This window comes from Oncorhynchus mykiss, chromosome 1 (assembly GCF_057628025.1).
Source record: "Oncorhynchus mykiss isolate SJ-2025 chromosome 1, ASM5762802v1, whole genome shotgun sequence".
NCBI lineage: Eukaryota > Metazoa > Chordata > Actinopteri > Salmoniformes > Salmonidae > Oncorhynchus > Oncorhynchus mykiss.
In genome coordinates, this window is record NC_143022.1 from 80,625,793 (window position 1) to 80,647,879 (window position 22,087).

At 38.8% G+C, this 22,087-nt stretch overlaps 1 protein-coding gene across 1 annotated transcript in view; it reads left to right on the forward strand.

The window, feature by feature from the left end:
- The first annotated feature begins 378 nt into the window (after positions 1 to 378).
- Positions 379 to 22,087, forward strand: part of LOC110529906 (AT-rich interactive domain-containing protein 5B) — a 70,135-nt gene continuing 48,426 nt past the window's right edge. Inside the window, exons 1-4 of the mRNA XM_021612563.3 lie at positions 379 to 1,077; positions 1,389 to 1,643; positions 7,884 to 8,118; positions 20,083 to 20,313. Of these exons, the coding sequence (XP_021468238.3) occupies positions 1,057 to 1,077; positions 1,389 to 1,643; positions 7,884 to 8,118; positions 20,083 to 20,313 (742 nt within the window). The 5' untranslated portion in view covers positions 379 to 1,056. The remainder of the gene's footprint in view (positions 1,078 to 1,388; positions 1,644 to 7,883; positions 8,119 to 20,082; positions 20,314 to 22,087) is intronic.

Here is a 22,087-nt window from a genome sequence, read left to right on the forward strand (position 1 = left end):
TCTTAAGTCAAATCACCATTGACAATCGTGTTAATTAACAAACGGTTCTAGTATGAGTGCCTTTAGCTACATTTGTTTGAAACTTGCACAAATCGTAGGAAATATCTACCTCAGTGTAAGACATGAATCCCAAAATTGTTACCCCTGGTCTCTCTTACACAGTTCTCGGTTTAAAGGTTCAACTGATTTTAAAACCGTAGAAAAATAGCAGGCATGTTTTACAAGTCTCACATTTCAAATAATAATAGTCCTCCTAATCGATTATTGCATATCGGTCCTCAGCACAATTGAGATTAGCCTATAGTCTACAGCCTGTAACCTAATAAGAGAGGCTATGCTTGTTATTTCAGTATAATGGCATGCTTCATAAATGTCCGTAGGCACTCGTGACGCTAGGATTTACCAACTCGGCCAAATTTGTCTTTGAACACTTGTCACTTATTATTTATAGGCTACTTCGTTCGAGAGCACAACCGAACGACTTTGTTCCCACATTAGACTACCTTTGAGAAAACGTTTGATAGCTTTTTTAACTAGTTCAGAGTGTTTCTTTGAGGAATCCAGAGCGAGCGCCCTTGTATCATTACTGTGAGAAATGTTCTTTCATACAAACGATCTTTACACAGGTCCTGGAAGAGATAGACATTCAAATAGATTTCTTAAAAATTATAAAGGTAACACAATATTTTTCCATTGCACATAACTTAAATACACTATTGAGAAATTATCAGACTGATGCAGTGTTAATCTCATAGTTATTTTTGTCGAATTCAAATGATATTAATGGACACATGTGTTTTTCCTGATAGAAAAGGGACGATTTATGGGCACAATATTATCTAATGTTGATTCTTATTAGCTTAATTTATGCACAGCAACAAAAGCCATGCATTTGGTAATTGCGGAGCAACTAAATATTTTTGTAAGTGTTTAATATTATCCACAAAGAGCTTTTAAACTTAAAATAAATACAGGGTTCTTACAGGACCTTCGGCAATCCATTCAAGCCAACAAGTTTGGAGAGCGTGTTGAGTTTAATCAATTCAGAACGTCGAGATGGAGCCTAACTCACTCAAGGTAACATTATAATCATACACCAACATATTCTATTTTCGCATGATATTATCAATTTGAGGACAAACCTTTGTGTTTGCAGCTCATTTACAATTCTTTGGTGTTTTTGTTGTTTTTACATCATATTAGAATAAGTAAATATATAGTTACATGGTTCTAAATCAGTCCTAAAATCAGATGCAGGTGGTATTTTGTGCGTAATTTAATGATTTGTCAAGCCATAGTCATTGCGCATGTCGTCCCATTCAATGTTTCCACATTTTTGAATATGAATAACTCATTCATTAAGTTGCTTATTGCTATTTTCTCCACAGTGGGTAGGCTCGTCTTGCGGTTTACACGGACCATATATATTCTACAAGGCTTTTAAATTTCACCGGGACGGTAAACCAAGGATTCTGTCCCTCGGAGACTTTTTCTTCGTAAGATGTAAACCCGGGGATCCAATTTGCATAGCGGAGCTACAGCTGTTGTGGGAGGAAAGAACTACTAAGCAACTTTTATCAAGCTCAAAACTTTATTTCTTACCCGAAGATACTCTCTTGGGAAGGACAGTTAGTCATGGAGAGGTAATAACCTTCAAACATTCTGTTGATACTTCGATGTGGCATTTTCTGCATTCTTTGGTCATTCGTTGTATAACGTGCATGCATTATGTGATACCCACATTGATCCATCGCAAACTGCATAATGTGTCTGTCTATTACAGTGTTCTTGACTGCTTAGCCTATTTGTTCCTCATTGTGTCAACTGCTGAATGTGCAGTTCAATCGTATCCAGCTGTGCGTAATAACGCTCGTGTGCTGTATAAGGTTAATTTTATTAGGGGAAGAAAAATCCCCTACAAGTCCAGCGGGTAGGCTATGTCATTTTAGTTCTTCATGATGCGTGTCAAACGGTGATGTTGACTGAAATTGCGAAATGGTAAAGCATATGAGATCAAAACGCCTCGATTCAACAACACCATAAATATAATCTTTCATCATATCAAATGAATGGCTGCTGAATAAGCGCACACAACCTATTGAAGACGAGTGCTAGCACGTCTGACTTGTTCTCAATTTGCATAATTTCCATGAAATCATTCGCATTCCTAACAATATGATATTGTTGTCAGCTCAAACGTTCTGCCCTCTTATCCAGAGATTAGGACAGGTCGAAATGACAAAGCGTTATAAAACAACATTTACTGTAGTCTGATATGTTGCCATTGGCAATATGATTAACTGAGGTATTTTGTTAAGTGGCTAAATATGACGCCTGTATCACATTTCATAACCGCATAGAGCGACAAATCTTGGTTTTGTACATTAATTTATTGTGGGGTATATAAAACAATCAAACATTTGCTATATGCTACAGTAGCCTAACCAAATAGGCAATTCTACCGAAACACATTTCACGATGCTCTTACTTGATTTTGAGGTCATATGAAATATGCCAGCGGTTGCATTTGTCATTTAGGAAGGACAAAGCCTAGTTTGTATTTGATTAGCAATGCAAACATAGAAACGGACTTTTCCCCTGCTGATGGTCCTCTTGTGTAATACAGTAGCTATCATATTTCCTTATAGTGGACACTGCTATGAATACATGTAATTGAAACCTTTTATTTTCTTCACTCAACTAGAATCATCCAAATCCTTACTTTACATTAGCCTTTAACACAATGTAATGACTTTGTAAATACTTTGAGTGCATGCACAGTCCATCATTAAGAAACACACTTGTGCAATAAGGGACAAGTCAGCCCCACCCCTTGAGAAGCCTGATTTGCATTGCAAAGTGTTAACATCACGCAGGATTGGATATCTGGACAATATTATTTGACTCCTTCCAAGATCAAAGGACAGAGTGACTCTAGAGTGTTGGCAGTTGGAAATGGATAGTTATAGCAATAGCCTAGAGCAGAGCTGAAGTAGAGTATGACACAACATACGATGACATCTAAAAGTGTGATGTTGATGCCAACGACCCCCTTAAATGTGATTTTAAACTTGATGTTCTCAGCAAATTGCCCTATAAAGATTACATTGGAATTTCACTCAAACAAGTAACTGTCTGCAGTTATTACCAGTCAGTTAATGATCTTTATTTTATGACTGCCCTAATATGCAAATCTGCTTAGCCCGAGACAGCTTTCAGTTTGTAAGATATACGTGGTAGTTATAGCCTCTGACTAATGGGTACGTGTAAGACTACTTATCTACAGCACAAATGTGTTCATGTCATGAATACAATAACAAGTCATTTTCTCAGTGGGATAAAAGGAGGTTATAAATCTCTCTGAATATCCCTTCTTGAGTTCAATGCTCACCATATTATGTCATTTCCCCTCAGGCCTGGGTATTTGTATGCTCTTTGCCCCTCCCAGTGTAGGCAGGGACAAGAGAAACCCATGTCCTACTGTGCTCATTTTGCTTTCGCTGACAACCCTTCTACTCCACCATAAAGACTGACCGCATGCTATGTATAAAGGCATTGTGTTATGTGGCGCACCCATTATGATACAACCTCTATTTGCGTCTCTGCATTCTGTGGTCTGAGAACCGCTTCTTGCAAAGCAGTGACACAGTATTAAGTCTTACCCTCAACGCCCCCCTCCGGTACATGTTGGCTCAATACGCTGTCTTTTTTTGGCTCATGTTTCAAGAGAGCTTTTTTAGATAACACTTACTGCTACAACCATTTCAATGCTGCTACAGCTAATTGCTTGGGCCTGATTGGTGTCCTGCCTAAGGTACCCATCGTGGCAATAGACAATTGGCAAGTAGTCTGGTATTTTCTGTTCATACACTAATAATTTGTTATTATCTGTGATGTCACTTCTTGTTTGCCACTCTATTCCTGTAAATGACAAAGCAGTGAGGTATGAGAGCAGTGACTGCAGCAGTTGTATTGATTGCAGTAGAAATAAATGGTGGCATCTGTCCAGAATCAGCTTTGGTTTATGGCAAAAATCCATGCTTGTGGTGTTTGAGTGCTGGGGACCTGTAAATAGGGAAATCAGATTATATGTTGTTTATTTTCTTCTACTCTGATTTTCCTGGAGGGTGTATGTTTGCAAAAGTAATTCTAGCCATAGGAATGTTTTTGTTCAGTTATGTTATCTGGTAGTCCATATATACAACCAATAGCTCAATAGTCAGTGAGCATGATACCAAATCACCCTATTCACCCAACAATGTCACTAATTTAGGCTTGGGTGGGTGAAAACTATACCCCCACTGCAGAACAAGCCATTAAGTCAGAAACGTTGCCCGCACGTGAATTCCTTTTGCGTTTCGAAAATACATGTAAATTATTGTCAAGTTTTTAGGGCAGTACTGGGGATAATTTAAAATGTAATTTAAACTGAATGTCATGCCCTTCAAAGTAAAAAAAACACATAATTTTGGTTTATGTTATTTCCATACACATAAATGTGTTCTTTAATGCCGCTATTCTGTGATATATGTAATGATATACAGTGTTTTTTCCCTCAACACATGAAGAATTGGTGCTCTTTGGGTTGGTTTACACCTTGTCATTGACAAACCACTTTAACATCAAACATATTTCCCATAATGCATGACTCTAAAGCCCCAAGCTATAGTGGATCATTATAACCTTAGAGGACTGAAACCACAGATGAGCTGTTTCCAGAGAATGTACTTAGCATATTTTTATTCTTTAGTGAATGCTCATAGCACTGCTTCAGCCTAATATGATTTAGTCTGTGGTTATACACCCCACAGTCAAAATAAGTCAAATAGTATTCAGTTCTGTGTGTGTTTAAAGTATTTTTGAAATGACACACTGTACCAAACAACATAGTAGCTGCTTATAGTTTATGGCAGAAATCAGAACGCCAATATCTTGCAGGCATATATATTGTGACAACATATAACAACTATTTAACCAAGTTCTATTTTAAAATAGTTTCAGTAGAATACATCAGACCCTAGCCTCTCCTGTGCTCATTTTTACGTGGTTGAGTTTCGTTTTTGTCACTGTATCCAAGGTCAGTGTTGAGGAGAAAAGATAATGAACTCATATTGCGTTTCACTCTCTCAGCCTAGTGCACCAAAGAGCATTGTTCATGTCACCATGTCCATTACTCAATTACTAATCTCCTTTTGGCCCAAGGAATTCCTGGGTTGACCCCCTGAGCCACCAGACTGAAACCTTCGCAGCATGACAGGGGCTGACTGTGAGACTCTGACTCTTAACTGAAAGGCCTGTCCAACAAATGTACCGCTTTGCCCTACAATGGTGACATTTAGGAATGTCCGTTACTGTTCAAGTACTGTGGTGCTCTTTTCACAGAATGATATGGAATAATATGGATTTTATGGACATTTAGAGATCATGAAATCATAGCACAATTGTTGAATCTTAAGTCATAAAAGCACACCTTTCTATCAATTACACAGTTGACATTCCATACATGTTATATAGGCCTTCATGCATTATTTGTTGTAAAAGTAAAAAAAGGGAACATATCTGCTGTACTATTTCCTGTACTATCATGAACCTGTAATAAATCACATTGTAATATTATTGCTCCATAAACCACTGAGATTGTTGTAAGCCTAGTCACAATATCAACCTTTATTTGCAGTCTGCAAAAATGATATAGCAACAACCTCTCTTGTGAATTGTTTTATTTGAAGTGTCACATCTTCCCATTGGTAGCCTACAGAGACCTCTGACCTATATGCAGCTTGGTGGTTTTATCTTCCACTTCCTTCCACTATCAGTACCTTAACTCTTTATGGTAACTCAGTGTGGGTGTTTCACTGCATTTAAATGGGTGTTGTGTTTTTGAACTCATAAGATAATGTCATGACAGCTGTTGAATGACAATCACCTGTTGCATTCAAGTAAAACACATCACAAAACAGGATAGTTTGACACCCACACGTCACATACAATTGAATGATGTTTGGGAAACATGCAGTTTAAATGTTTCTTTCTGTGAGGAAACTATACAGCAGTGTTTCCTAAACTAGGGGTCGCCTGATTTGAAAGTGGGGTTGCGAGATACATTTTGCGCTTGGTTCATAGAACGGTAGCTGCTAGATGTGGTTGTAATACACAGAGCGGTTTCTGTTTTCTTCCTACAAATGTGGCTCTATCTTTTGAATGGTTTAAGCTACAAAATATTATGACCCCTTCACTGAAAGATAAGACTCTCACGTATGTACATACTTTCCCCCTCTAGTATGCCCACAAGCCGTTAGAACCGAGTGGACAAGACCAGGCACTAAATCAGACCATCAGACTTCTACACAGATCATACATTTTTGCCTGATGATCTTCTGAACTTCCCAATACCTTTCTGATGTATTTCAGTCACTTCAAACCATATCGTCTTCATGTTGAAATCCTGTCAAAAATACTGCCAGACTGATTTGTAATAGACTGTCATAGCCCAAAGTAAATATTGGTTGATTGGTACTTAAATGGAGTTCAATGTTATTTAAATGTCTTCCTTTTAAAAAGAAGACAGTCATGATGCCAGCAAACAGTTTCAACCACCAACCAACCACCACTTGACAGCACATTATAGGAGTTTAAATAACCATGTTTATGTTTGCGTTTACTATGAAGACACAGATATAAGAAGCTAACTATCTCAGCTTTTCTTATTTACAGCTTTGTTTTTGATTAACTCAGTTTTGCTAGCGGTGTGGAACTGGCATTGTGCAAATTTACTCTGTATGAAACGTAATAAAGTCACTGTATGTGTGTGTGTGTGTGTGCGTGTGAATGCTTAAAGGGATAGTTTGGGATTTTGGCAGAGGCCCTTTATCTGAGTCAGATGAACTCGTGGATACCATTTTTATGTCTCTGCGTGTAGTTTGAATGAAGTTGCTAACTAGCGTTAGCGCAATTGCTAACAATCATTAGTGCAATGACAGAAAATCTTTGGGAAATACAGTAGACTTCCAGTCATTACGCTACCGCTAGTTATGATTGGCTCGCGAAACTGCCTCTAACTTCCTTCATACTGGACACAGATACATAAAAGTGGTATCCAAAAGATCATCTGACTCTGGATAAGTAGACAAAGGGCTTTCTTGCCAAAATCCTGAACTATCCCTTTAAAGGTTGCTTCAGGGGAGAGGTGTACAGACTGTTGCAAGGTAAACGTTAAAAAGTGTGTTTCTCCAGATGGACACATCTGTCCTCCAGATTCTGCAGCTTAATAACAATCTCCTACCACTCCGGCCGGATAACAAGCCCATTACTCCTAAAAATGGAACCACATTTCAACATTTCTATGCCACAATTTTTCCATTGGAGTTGCAATTCCTCAAAAGGGATAGATCAAAAAAAGTTATTTTAGTTTGCCTCAAAGGGTTGAAAGAACCAGGAACACAACTTGTTCAAGGGTTGTAGACTCTCTAGAGTATTACATTTGAACAAAAGGTTGCTTAGAAAAGTTCACCCTGGTTACCATGGCAAGCTGCAGATGTAGGATCTTAATTTGATCACAGGAGATGTTCAACTTGTAGTGTATTAGAGGTTTCAAAAGGCTTTGTAATTTCCACTTTTAAATTTCAGACTTGATTTTCCCTTTTTAAAAATGTATCAACACCTACAAAAAAGTCAATTAATTATAATATAATGATAATTCACATTCCTGTTGCTGCAAGATTATTTTCCTGGCTCCTGGCTCAAATTAAAATCCTGTATGACCCCATCTCTAATAGTAACTCTTATAATAGTCTTAAGATGGTGTTATGAATTGACATATCCCTGTAAATTTTTTCCCTCCTGACCTCACGCTCCCTGCCCTCCTTCTCTTGTCTGTCTTATAGCACGAGGTCATTGCTGTGTCAGAGAAGGTGATTGTTCGGTTGGAAGACCTGGTGAAGTGGACAGTCCCAGAGTTTTCGGGATGGTCCCACGGACTGCGGGCAGCGCCTCTGAAGCCCTCTGTCCTGAGGGAGCTGGGTGCCAATGGGCGCAGAGATGCCCTCCACAGATACAGGGAGAGCACCTTCACCAGCGGCCTCAACTTCAGAGACATCCAAAGGGAGAGGGCTCAATTGGGTGAGGGCAACTGCTTTCCTGTCTCTCAAGCCATTTTGTTTGTCTGTCTATGAGTAGTCAGAATAAGTACTAGAATTCTGACCATAACATTTCAGTTATACATGGAATTTTAACTATTTGTTAATACTTATAAGCCTCTTATAGATGAAGGCTTTGTATAAAATAGTTACCAGTTTGGATTACACATCACATGAATGCACTAACACATTTATGACCAATCAAACATTTTTCATTATGCATTTATTTTTGCTCATGTTACTGTTATAATTGCATGTACATTCCTGTATAATTGCCTCAAACCTCTGGCATCCTTAATTTGTACCATTAATGTCGTTGAGGTATTTGATAGCTGCATTGTGGTATTTCACTGCTGCAGTGAAAATAACATGAATCACAAGATATGAAGGAGGCTGATGAGTCATGCTAAGCCTTGCTGATATAAAACAAGGGTTTATTTAACAAAAGAAATGTGAAGGACTTAATATTCCCTTTGAATAACTATGTTTCCCCCCCTTCAGATGATAGTGAAGCAGCAACATTGTCATAGAATGTTAATGACACATACAGCATTCTCTAACTCCAATTTCATATTTTTCTATTTGGGTTTCTCTTTTTATTCGTAGTTAACAGAATACTGACTACAGACAACTTCAACTTTTTTGCAAAAATCTCCCATTGACATCAATACAAGATATAAGGTATAGTCAGTCACACATAGTTGTATCAATTTGGGATTGGGCCCAACATCATCACCATATTCTTGGCACTTTCTAGTGATACTTCTGTAATGTTTTGCAATAATAAAAAAAAATCCATTACCAAAAAAACATTTGACTAGAGAATGACTGAAACAAGCAACAAAATAGAGAAAAGGCCCCTTCAGAATGTGTTATTGATAGTTGTTATTGTTTGGGGGTTGTGGATGATTCATAAATCCTTTAGTAGCTGGAGAGCTTGCTTGGTTTTGCCTTTGAGTGTTATATTGCCCTTGAATACACTCTATATTGTTAGATTCTAAAGAGAAAGTGGATTGGAGAATCAATAATGGCCGCTTTGTCGTTCTACGACATGAGGAATCAATAGTGTGTGTGCGCGAGTGTGTGTCAGTGTGTGCGTGTGCATGCATGTGTGTCAGTGCTTCTCTATGTATATGTGTGTGTGTGTGTGTGTGTAGTGATTGTGTATTAGTCATAACAAGAAATAACGGAGGGATAAAAACAGCTGTATAGATTTATTTGATGTCAGTCAGTCTCGTCACCTTCTAATATTCTCTGTGGCTGTATGATGCTAATGAGTGATGTGGCCGTTAATGACTCCATCAGGCTGTGTGTAAATGCACTTGTCCCTCCAGTGGAGTATCTCCCTGGCTGCCTGCTGAATGTGCCTTGTCAGCAGAACTCCCCTGGCAGGACACCAGCAGCCCTAGCCCTGTGGCATGTGTTCCCACCCCTGCCAGCTTGCCGTTGTCTCTCTAACGATAAGAGAGGGATCATTCAACAAGGACACGCTATTCCAATGAGCTTTGGTTTGGATAGCAATATAGCTGTGATGAACTGATGATTGAAATTAAATATGAATTAAAGAGATATTGCAAGTGTTCATTGAGTGTCCTGCCGCTTTCCTTGTAGGTTTTGTTAGAGCTTCTGAATCATTATTCACATTTTTTGGGAAACGATCATTTATAACCCAATGAGTTTCTTATTGTCGGGAAGAGCTTTCCTGCCTTCTCAGTTCTACTCATAACATTAATGATCTGTTAGCTAATTGTTGTTATAAATACGAGGATGTCCTTTCTGGATCTTGAATATCTGAGCCATTTATTCATAAAAAAACAGGATACTGCCAGAGGTTACATATAAATCAATTGTGCATTAAAGGGTAGTACAGTGTGCTATTGTTATTAAGGGAGGCTTTTTTTTTTACGTGAGTGTTTCCTAATGTTTCCTGGCAGACAGCCAATGAGAAGTACAGTGCATGGAAAACATAAAAAATGCTCTCTACAAATGTGTCATGAATAGCAGGATCACAGTGCTATTGTTCTTTATGTGAATTATATGATGTGATATTATAGCAACTAAGCTACATGCTCTGTTCACAGAGCATAGGGAAACAGAGGTCTCCACTGTCATTAATTAGAGAAAGAGTGCCCTTGCCTTGCCTGCTAGCTATAGCGCCGCATCGACCAGTGATTTTTAACAGTGTGAAGCGAGTTGAGATTGCTGTTATAATTCAAGTGCCATCTTGAGGAAGAATGAACTGTTTTCAAGGCTCTCCACATTCTAGAGTGCTGAGCAATATTACACTTATCTGGACCTGCAGCTGTAAATAAACCAATTCCACAATGCCGCTTTAGCAGGGAAAGTTTACATTCATTTCCATCCATCCCTAATAGAACTGTCCCAATTTTTGGCCTGTCGAAATTTGTTGTTCTATTCCAGTGGACTGGACAGGAAACGGAGAGATGTTGTGTAATACAGTGAGGAATACAGAGATTGTAAGAATATAATCTGGTGTTGAACGGACCACCTGTGTTCTATCTGATCAAGACCTATTTTCTATGGAAGATAGACATAGGAGCAACCTCAATGTGTTGTTACAAGAATAATGTGATATGGGCTCTCTACCGTAAAGGACATCTGGAAAAAGACATATGGCTTTAGATGTTGTCTTTTCACATTAGAGTTTTTTACATACAGTATATAACTGTGACATCAATATCTGCATCAAGCCATCTATTGTATGTTCCTACCATTTCCTGGTTGAAAAAATTCAAATAGTTCGCCTAATTTCAGTTTCTGTGACAAATAAGGCAAGTAAAGTGTAGGTGTAAAGCATCATAGTCCCATCTCAACTGCTGTGAAATATATTTTCCATAACCAATAATATAGTATTTTCAGCTGTTTGAAGCTGGTGTTCAAAACCGAAAGTAAAAGATTGAAAAACTTAACTTAAGAACGGGAAGCATAGAAATATAGCACATAGAACATCTCTACTGCTTTTTAGACTTGCTTTCGAGAGAGAGTGATAGAGAGCAAGAAGAAAGAGAGAACATGTGTGGATCATTAGTCATGATTCATCATTCACAACTGCCGCTCCTTCCCCCAGCAAGATTTGTGCTGTGACATGATGACAGGGATTGTGCAAGGTCACATTTTTGACTCTCTCTACCCCCCTCTCTTACTTCTCACCTAGCTGGAGGTCGATGATGAAATGATTTACAGGAAGCAAATTAAACCATGCTGCTTTCTAGTTAACAACACTGTGCCAACATATACATTCCTACTAGAATGAATATGGTATGTTTCACAGGTGCCCCATAGAAATATAATGAATCCAGTGCATAACGCATTATACATTATTTATGTCTGTCCAGATGCAGCCACTGGCAATCTTCAGAAAATGTTTCAGTGGAATATTTTAAATTGACGCAGTCGATGGATTATAACCTTCGCAGCATCTTTCAGAGTTCACCAAATTATTTATGCTGACACAGACCAGCAGAATGATAAAGAGAATAGAAAACAGATTTCTTTCACTGGGTTGAGTTATCCTGGCAATATACATATGATTGTAGTTGATGTTGCTTTTCTATTATACTATGGTAGAAAACCGACCATGAAAAATATTTTGTGATCCGATAGACAAAGGCATGGATTTGAAATGAAAGAATGTCTTGTTGTAAAGCATATTCTTCATTCAACTGTGTATTAATCCGATAGCTGCCGTACGCTCCCTTTGTCATTTTCTCTCCCCTATGCAATTTCCTCAAACTAATTCTTGGAACTATCCAAAGCTTTTGAAGTAATTCAATGGAGTGTTCTATTGATTGTGTGACTCTGATAGCAATGGGTTTTGGTTTATGGGCATGTTCTCTTCATTATTTTCAGACCTGTTGGAGAGAGAATCACAAGCTGTTTTTCCCTCACTGATCTGCTCATATCATTAATTCCCTTGACTGAAGTTTGGCCGGAAGCCAAAAAATTCTAAACGTGTAAGCAGTAAATTGTGTGGCGGGGTGGAAAAATCTATTAGATGTGGGGAGCGTTTGAGCATGCCTGGAATTTGAATGGGCCAGAAAAACACGTCCTAGCAGGCATGTGCTTTGTAATCAAATTTGGATTCCGATGGCAAAAACGGTTTAGTAATTTAGTCCTTTCAAAATGTCAGATAATATTTGTGTAATTTCCAGCTGTTTTTTTGCCTGTGTGCTCCAGGGGGTGAGAGGCTTTGCTGGTGGATTGTTAAACAATGAGTTTGGATCCCAGGGGTGACCTCACAGAGGAAGTGAAGGGTTTTGTCTGTCCATTAACTGGCTCTGAAACAACAGACTTGTTATTGATGTGACCTCTCCTAGAACATAAAAGGCATCCCAAACAGCTAGTATAACACTCACACACTATGCTAGTGACATAGAGGGAGCATTATTCCATTAAAATATTCCCTAATCTGGTTGCCTTGATTGGATTAGTTTTGTTAAAGTTGAACAGAAAAAAACTATAAAAATAGACATCAACATGGACACACAGACAGACCCAAATACTCAGACACCCACCCACACACATACCCTTCTCTTAAAGCCATCATAGTGACATTATTAATTTCAACCTGGGGGCATTCATTTTGCTTGCGAATAAACAATGTGGCTTTTATTAGATAGGTTGCCAAGGCTTGTTGAGTCAGTATGCCTTACCCTTTAGTTTTTATTGCCAGCCAATCATCCCACCATAATGTCCTTGAATATTTCATGAGAACATATATTAGTCCATCTGTGTTATGAATGCATTTCAAGCTGCTCCAGTTGCAGTCTTTTTGTGCACATTACAGTTACAGCCTGGAATTCAATCAGATCTGCACTGCGGGCAACCCATACTGCAAAAACAGCTTTACCATTCATATTCACTGCATAGGAACAATGTAATTGTTGTCAGTGGGGGGTTATTAGGGCTGTCAAACTCAGGTTAAATTATTGCCTTTCCACTGACATTGTTTAAAAAAAGTTTCAACATAAATCACAAGTTGCAGTATTCGTACATCGTCTTGAATAATGTGCATATTTTAAATGGCACGGTTAGTTTTCGCATACAAGTGTTACATTGCATGAGGAAAATATCACCCAATTCGGGAAGTACTTTTGGACAGTTTGAGAAATGTTTTGTTGTTTCTTAAAAAGTATGATACTTCTCCCCGTGAGAACAAAGAAAGGCACAGGGCTAGTTCATAGACTGTTTTCCGTCCTGTTGTCCTGGCAGTTATTTCATTTCCGTCCTTTGTGTGTTGGCCACTTGGTAAATCCGTATTATTCAGCAGCTCTGTTACTCTCCACCATTTCCCCCAGTCATTTTTGTGAAAACTCATTAAAAAGTGAACAGTTTCTTTGAGGCATAGATAGTGGATCTTTTGAGGAAGTTTGTCAGTTTTATTTGTGCGTTGTGTTACACATCAATATGAACAGACGGGCTAATAGGATATTTTAAAATGTAATGCTTCAAGGTTTTTGGGGTACAAAAAAACCTGTTTCATCAATATGGCGCTAATGTCATTATTCCGTTAGTAGAAATAAATGTTCCAGTAGTTGTTCTTACATTAATCCATGTAAATTGTTCATTGTACTGGATGTAATTATTTAAATAGGTCCAGTTGGCTTAGCCTATTTACTGTTTATTTTAAGCTTCCCTGTACAGATCTGCTGACATGAGAGGTTCTTACATAATGACAGGAATTCACAATGGGCTCTGTTGAGTGACAGCCCCCACCCAGTCCTCTCTCATTATAGTCCTTAGAATGGGAAACATGCATGTCCTGAATAGCCTGTTGTTTTCTCCCCTTTCCTTTCTGTCCTTAACTGAAACATATTAAATCATGTTCCTTTCTATGTCTGTATCCCCTCAGTGGTCTGCCATGATTTACAATGGGGGGCTTTGAGGAAATATACACAGCAAGTTTCGTCAGGAATGGCATGTAATTCCCTCTGACCCAATTCCCAATCTTCAGATGAATAGTTTTCTACCCTTCCCATGTAAACCTCGACTAAAGTGGGAACTCTGTGTCCCATTAAAGGTACATTTAAAGGAAACATCACATCCATTTTATTCCAGAATGCACAGAGAATGTACAGGCCAGGAACTCAGTCATAATCTTTATGATCCAAGATCACAGCTGCTCAATTGAGTTTGTGTCGAACAACGGCGCGTGACAAATGGAAAGGTCGGTCCATCAGAAGAGATTGTATATTATCTTCTGGGAGAAAAGGCCTTTAGATTTAGACATAGAAATAGTGGAATTAAATGCCTCAGATTTCCCCTGACCTTCTTTTCATCCTCAGAACTAGTCATTTACACTGAAAATCTCCTTTGGGCAAGGTTTTCTATGTAACAGCCTGGCCACTGTTAATAATTTGTGAATGAGGAGTAGCGCAACAGTGCAGTATCTAGATTGGGAAAGGCAAACAGAGCCATTCATCTCTCTGGATGAATAAAACAAAGAACAAGGTGCAATGTTGAGGCCTGTTTACTACAGACAATAGCTATTGACTGTCAGTTCTGTAAAATCTCTGTTTCTGCTTGTCTAAGTCGACTTTCTTGTTCCTACCAGTAATACCTCGCTGGTATATACAATTATGGGTCTCATGTTTGGAGTATGATTGTGGTGATGCAGGGTTGAAGCTATAATTTGGTTCAGGCTTAAAAGACCTCTGGAACATTGGGATGCTGCCTTGTTTGTAACCGCCATAGTCTTTGATAGTCAAAGGAACCAATTTGGCACAAGGAGCTCTGAATAATTTTATCATGTATTACAGAGCCTATTAAATGCAAACTTTTCAATCTAGCAATCAATAACACAGACAGCTTACACTGGCCCCATGCCAATGACATTAGAGCTGCTAGCGCTTGTTGCTAGGGAGCAGAGCCCGCTTAGGGGAAGGAATGTTTAATGTAATAGAATCACATAAATCAACTCAGGGAAAGTGCTCTTGTTTTTTTCTAAACCATTTGAAATGGGAGTATGTTTTTGAAAATGTCGTTTATTGCAATTTTTCAATGCAAACTGTGAGAACATCTGGAACCAAATTAAGAAGTGTTCAGAGCAATTGTGCTGCGTTTTTTTTCTGTACGCATATAGCTGTCCTAAATTCTTGCGCAGCACACTTGAATAAATTGAGGTGAAAATTATATAAACGTTTCTTTTTTGTTTCAGGACACCCTCCCCTCCCCCCAATCCCCCCAAAAAATAGAACAGAAAGAGGCACTTTAGTGCCATTAGATAATTAAGAACAGGAACCAACTTGCAGAGAGAGCAGCCCTCTGCTGTCCTTCCTTCATACAGTTTTAATAGAACATTTCCTCTGGGCGTTTGTGCCCTTTTGTGAGAAAACCATTCCCTTTGAAGGCTTTACAGATATGCCTTGTGAATATAACGGCGACTAATAGTTATCTTAAGGCTGATCTAAACCAGGAAATGTTTTGATACAACTGATATTATGGGTTGTTGTGAAGAGGCAAGTCAATACTTGATTGGAGCCCATTGAATCATGGTGGCTACATTATGCGTCATGAATATGAAGGGATAAAAGAAAATCTCCCTAGAGAGGAGAAGCTAGTCGTTACTGAAATATGATTGTCTTTTTGCATTCCGTCCAATATTTATTACTGGCAGATGCCATGCTTTTTTGGTTCAATAAAGACAAACAGCTTGAGAGCCAGCCTGCATATAGCTCTCTGTGTCACGTCCTTTATATGAAAACCGTAGATGCTGCAGGAAAGAGAGGCGGATGAATCAGAGAGGTGTTATACATTATGAAAGGAGTCTTGGGTAAATGGAAACAGGGCAACCTCTGAAATCAATACAGAGCTGAACAGCAAAAAAAGGCAGTGGATGGGGAGAGAATACAAAATAGTCTCCTTGTCCAGTTTCCCTAGTTTATTCCCTGTACTTTGATAAGCTTTACATTTTGTTTTGATATCCGTGCGGTACCTACTGTAAGAACAGATATCAATGTGTCGCTATTGGCTCATAAGACTAGGCTCCAGTAAATTCCTTGTCTGGTTAGATGATGTGGAAATGTTGACAACAGCAAATTTCAGCCGAGTGAGTGATTTAGGACTTAGTGACTGAAAGATAGTATGAGAATAATGTTTTTCAGCATTTTTGCCTCAGTGAACAGAACTTCACTCACGGTGTTTGAAATAGTTTTTTCCCCTGGTGCAATGATTTTAAGCTTGTTTGAAATGTAAGCCATACAACACCAATTTCGTTAATACATTGGGCTGTTACCTAGCATAAAACATTTTTTTTGAGTCTGTGTTGGAAAATAGATGTTCCTTTACTCTTCATCATGTAATCTTTGTTGAAGGAAACCCAGAAGTAGGTTTGAAAGGGTTGCTAGCATTGACCGGAGAAGTGGAAAGCAAAAAAGCTCTCATTGCCTATGGTTGTTCAGAGTAATGGTGATGCAGGAAGCAGCAGTATTATAAATAGTAGGCCTATATCCCAGAATCACCGACCTTGACCTTGAGTTGTCTTGGAATTGGAGTTCTGTACTTACTTATGCAGGCACTATAATCTATCTGCTGTATAATTATGGTTGAATAGCATATTTTGTAATACACTCTTATATGTCCTCGGTTATGAATAGTAATGAACCGTCTTGAATGGTTATGATGACATCCTGTCACATTGTGTTTATGCTGATGATACAGACCCTGTTGTGTATGTTAGCTTTGAGATGACTTGACGATGCATAAAAAAAAAAATATATATATATATATATATATATATATATATATATATATATATATATATACATACATACATACATACATACATACATACATACACACACACGTTACATGGTAGTTTAATCATCACAGAAGGGCCTCTAGGTCCTACACTAAAGGCTGCTTGTCAAAACCAGCTGCTTTAGTAAAGAGAGAGAAAGAGAAACAGCATAATGTTCTTTCTCTCCGTCTTTCAACTCTCTAGTGACAGAGCTAAGGCCCCAGCCAATTCAAATTTGTATGTAAAGATCCTTTATTTGAAAAGATCAGATTTGATGAACAAAGGGACATTAAGTGTGTACATACCATTCCATTCCATTATATACCATTCCATTATTTACCATTACATTATATACCATTATATTACATTATATACCATTCCATTATTTACCATTACATTATATACCATTATATTACATTATATACCATTCCATTATTTACCATGACATTATATACCATTATATTCCATTATATACCATTCCATTATTTACCATTACATTATATACCATTATATTACATTATATACCATTACATTGCATTACACACACACTCTCTTGCACACACCACACGTTTTCTTCTTCTATCTTCGTCAGTACCTAAAATTAATTTCCTTTCAAAATCCTATTTTCCCCTAAACATAACCCTTACCCTAACCTTAAACCAAACCATAAACATAACTCCTAACCACTAACCCCTTATCCTAACCCTAATTCTAACCTTAATTGTCACCCTAACCCTAAACCTAACCCCTAAGCTTACAATAGCCTCTGTCCTGATGAGGACATGGGAAATGTCCCCACGAGGGAGAATTTTTCTTGTTTTACTATCTTTGTGGGGACTTTTGGGAATTTTAGGTCCCCACAATGTTAGAGGAACCAACACACACACACACTTAGTCCTACTATACAGTAAATCCCCCATGGCTTCTTCCCCAAATTGAATATAATCAAAAGAATGCTGGGAGGGCCCTCAGGAGATTGCCAGGTTCCATAGTTGGCTAGTTCAAATAGAATCCTTGACATTTGGAAACAAACCATGTGCCACCAAGCAGTAATTGCATACGACCACAGAAACACACATCTGTGCTGGGTGTGTTTGAGGATGGGGGCTTTCATTGCCTGCCTTTTGAAGTATTATTAATGTGTAGTTATCTGGCTCTGTTGTCTGTGAAAGGTACCTGTATTGGACTATGGTATCTAATAGGGCTGGGCTGTGGACACCAAATTGGAGCAAGGTGTGCCACCAAACCTTGTTCAATAGAAATGCTCATTTTATATTCAGATCATATTTCATATAAATGATTATCATCAACAGTCAATAATATTGATAACTATGATGAATTATTCTCCATATCGCCCAGAACCTAGTTCAGGTACTTCATATTAAAAGTATCATTGTTATATTGTGGAATGTTTGAGTAGGTGCTACTATAGAATGCCTACATTCAAAACCTCATTATGGATTACACCTCTGGCTGGATATGTGCGAAGAAATGCCATCCAGGGATTATTCAACATATTCAGTCTATACTTATACTGTATGCAGAGTGAAAGAGAGCAAAAGAGAGGAGTAGGGAGAGAGAGGATGGTCAATTAGTGTTTAATTTCTGTGTGTGTAAGGTTTCCATTGTACTGGTCTACCAATTTGACCAACTCAACCTTACTCTTCTGTACGAAGGTTGCATACATGGTGGATTTTTATGCTTAGATGGACAAAGGGGTATATATTATTCTTTCAAGGCTAACAGTACTTGTTTGGGCTCAATACTAGTATATTTCACCACTATAAAATATATTGTTTTTCCTGTCACACAATTGCATGATATGCTTATAGATTGGGAAGGCAGGTAGCCTAGCGGTTAGAGCATTGGACCTGTAACTTAAACGTTGCAAGATCAAATCCCCGAGCTGACAAGGTAAAAATCTGCCATTCTGCCCCTGAACAAGGCAGTTAACCCACTGTTCCTAGGCCGTCATTGAAAATAAGAATTTGTTCTTAACTGACTTGCCTAGTTAAATAAAGGTAAAATAAATATGAGGCTATAGGATCTGTGTACTGCAGTGTAGTGTAGTGACGAAGGCATAAGAAGCTATTATCTGATGATAGCACCAGCAGTAAACAAAGGGGTTAGCTTATTTCAACCCTGCAGGCGTTACACAAAACGCTGAAATAAAACATGCATTACCTTTGACGAGCTTCTTTTGTTGGCACTCCAATATGTCCCATAAACATCACAATTGGTCCTTTTGTTTGATTAATTCTGTCCATATATATCCAAAATGTCCATTTATAAAGCACGTTTGATCCAGAAAAAAACAGCTTACAAAAAATGCAACGTCACTACAGAATATTTCAAAAGTTGCCTATAAACTTTGCCAAAATATTTCAAACTACTTTTGTAATACAACTTTAGGTATTTTTAAATGTTAATAATCGATAAAATTGTAGACGGGGCAATCTGTGTTCAATACAGGAAGGAAAACAAACCAGCGCCACTTTTCACGTCTTGCGCAACTCACAAAAATGTACCCAGTTTCTAGTTGGCCTACTTCTTCATTGCACAAAGGAATAACCTCAACCAAATTCCAAAGACTGGTGACATCCAGTGGAAGCGGTAGGAACTGAAAACACGTTCCTAAGAAATATCCCTGGGCAATGACAACCCAGGGAACAGAGAGAGGAAAAAAAAATTCTGAACAGTTAGTCCTCTGGGTTTTGCCTGCTACATAAGTTCTGTTATACTCACAGACATGATTCAAACAGTTTTTGAAACTTCAGAGTGTTTTCTATCCAAATCTATGAATAATATGCACATCTTATATTATTGGCATGAGTAGGAGGAAGTTGAAATTGGGCACGCTATTTATCCAAAAGTGAAAATTCTGCCCCCTAGCCCCAAGAGGTGTTAAGGGGCATTTCTTACATGCTTGTTTTCCTAAAGTGAGAAATCCTGGGAAAACTGCTGCTTGAATTTACTTATAAGTTGCTTAACACCTGCCAATCTAGATGTGAAGATATTTTAGTTGTCTTGACATTTGCCTCTGCTATTATCAGTATATGTCATACATAAAGTCGTACTCATTCCCGTATTCAAGTGAAATGTGTCATTATCAGGGGGTGGGGGTGGGTTTAAACTATATTTGTTTGGAACTAGGGCTGACTGTTTGTTTGAAATATTGTTTTGCTCCAGGCCAGGAAGATGACGGCAGGAAGGTTCTGGTGCTGAGCTATCCCCAGTACTGCCGTTACCGCTCTGTCCTGGCCCGGCTCAGAGAGCAGCCGTCGGCCCTGCTGACGAACCACACCGTGCTGGCTCTGGGCGGTATCGCCTCCCTACACAGCACAACACGCATCCTCTACTGCAGGGACACCTTCGAACACCCCACCCTGCTGCAGAACGAGAGTGTCTGCGACGAGTTCGGTAAGTCCCAAAATGCTAGGGTGCAGGAAGCACCTGCTCTGCTTTAAAAGGTTTTCTCCAATTTTGCACCGACTGAACACCGCACAGGGTTGAGGTCACTTCCACTTTGATTCAAGTCACTTCGAGGGATGGATTGAATTGAAAGTCTCTATGTGACCTTGAATTGAAATTCGCTATGTGGACCTGAGATGATTCAGTTCACTTCCAAAACGGACTGAATTGAAATGGAACTGACCCCAACACTGCAAAACACACCATACTGATGAGTATCATCTGTCCTTAAGATAGTCTTTGTTTAAAGGCCCAGCGCAGCCCAGTGATTTTCCTATGTTATATATATATTTCTACAGTATGAGATTGGAATAAGCCTGTGAAAATTGTAATAATTCCCTTTTAGTGTGAGAGCGGTTTGAAAAGACCTACTGAAATTTCAGCCTGTTTTGGTGGGATGGAGTTTTGGCCTCCCTAGTGACATCATCAGGCGGTAAATTACTTATAGGTCATTATCAATAACACGTCACAATATGGCGCAGAGCGTTTGATTTGTCTGCAAGGAGAACCCCAGCTTCGCTAAAACCATTGACAACTGCATGCCATTTTTAAGGATATATTAAAAAAGTGAACTATTTGGTTGTAATTTCATCAGCTCTTGAAGAGAATAGTCAGAACTACACAGTTCTGATTATTCTGGGAAAAACAATTGCGCACATTTAGCTCTATCATCTCTCAATATTGGCCACCATTAATTTGATATTTGTGTAATATAAATTCAAAGTGAACTATACCTGTCAAGTGTGAGTGATTTAGGTTAATTTCCTATCCTTTGTGGGTTCTGCCTGTCAAGCAGCATAAGGGCGCATTTTCCGATGTACTGTTAGCTGGTAATGTTTACTTTGCAAGCTACCGGTAGAAACTTTGCACAGTTGGCTAAACATAATGGTAAGTCAGGGCCTCCTGGGTGGCGCAGTGGTCTAGGCTCTGGGTTCGAGCCTAGGCTCTGTCGCAGCCGGCCGTGACCGGGAGGTCCATGGGGTGACGCACAAGTGGTCTAGCGTTGTCCGGGTTAGGGAGGGTTTGGCCGGAAGGGATATCCTTGTCTCATTGCGCACTAGCGACTCCTGTGGTGGGCCGGGCACAGTGCGCGCTGACCAGGTCGCTAGGTGTACAGCGTTTCCTCTGACACATTGATGCGGCTGGCTTCCGAGTTGGATGTGTGTTAAGAAGCCGTGTGGCTTGGTTGGGTTGTGTTTCAGAGGATGCATGGCTCTCGACCTTCGTCTCTCCCGAGCCCGTATGGGAGTTGTAGTGACAAGACAGTACCTACTAACAATTGGATACCACGAAATTGGGGAAAAAAATAATTTAAAAAGTGCTAAGTCGAACTAATGTGTTTTTTTCCTCCAACCAGGCCTCCCCTTTTCAACATTGTTTTTAGTCACGATTGCTGCTGACAGACATGATAGGCTGCATTAATTGATTTATGGACCACATCAAATTAGCTAGCTAATAACAGATCACGTTAATATGGCTAATTAACAAGCTACATTTCAGGGGATATACTAGATGGCTATATTGTTCGATTTGCTTGCCATTTATAGTTGTGATGACAGAAGTCTGACTGACAACTTTAACAATGTCAAGCTCTTTCCAAAAGCATAATCTCGGATGAAGCAAGCTAAATATCACATATTGCTATCTAGCTAGCTACATGCCAAATAGATAGGCTACCCTCAAGTGTTTGAAATGAAATGATTAATTGATGTTTACTGATTAT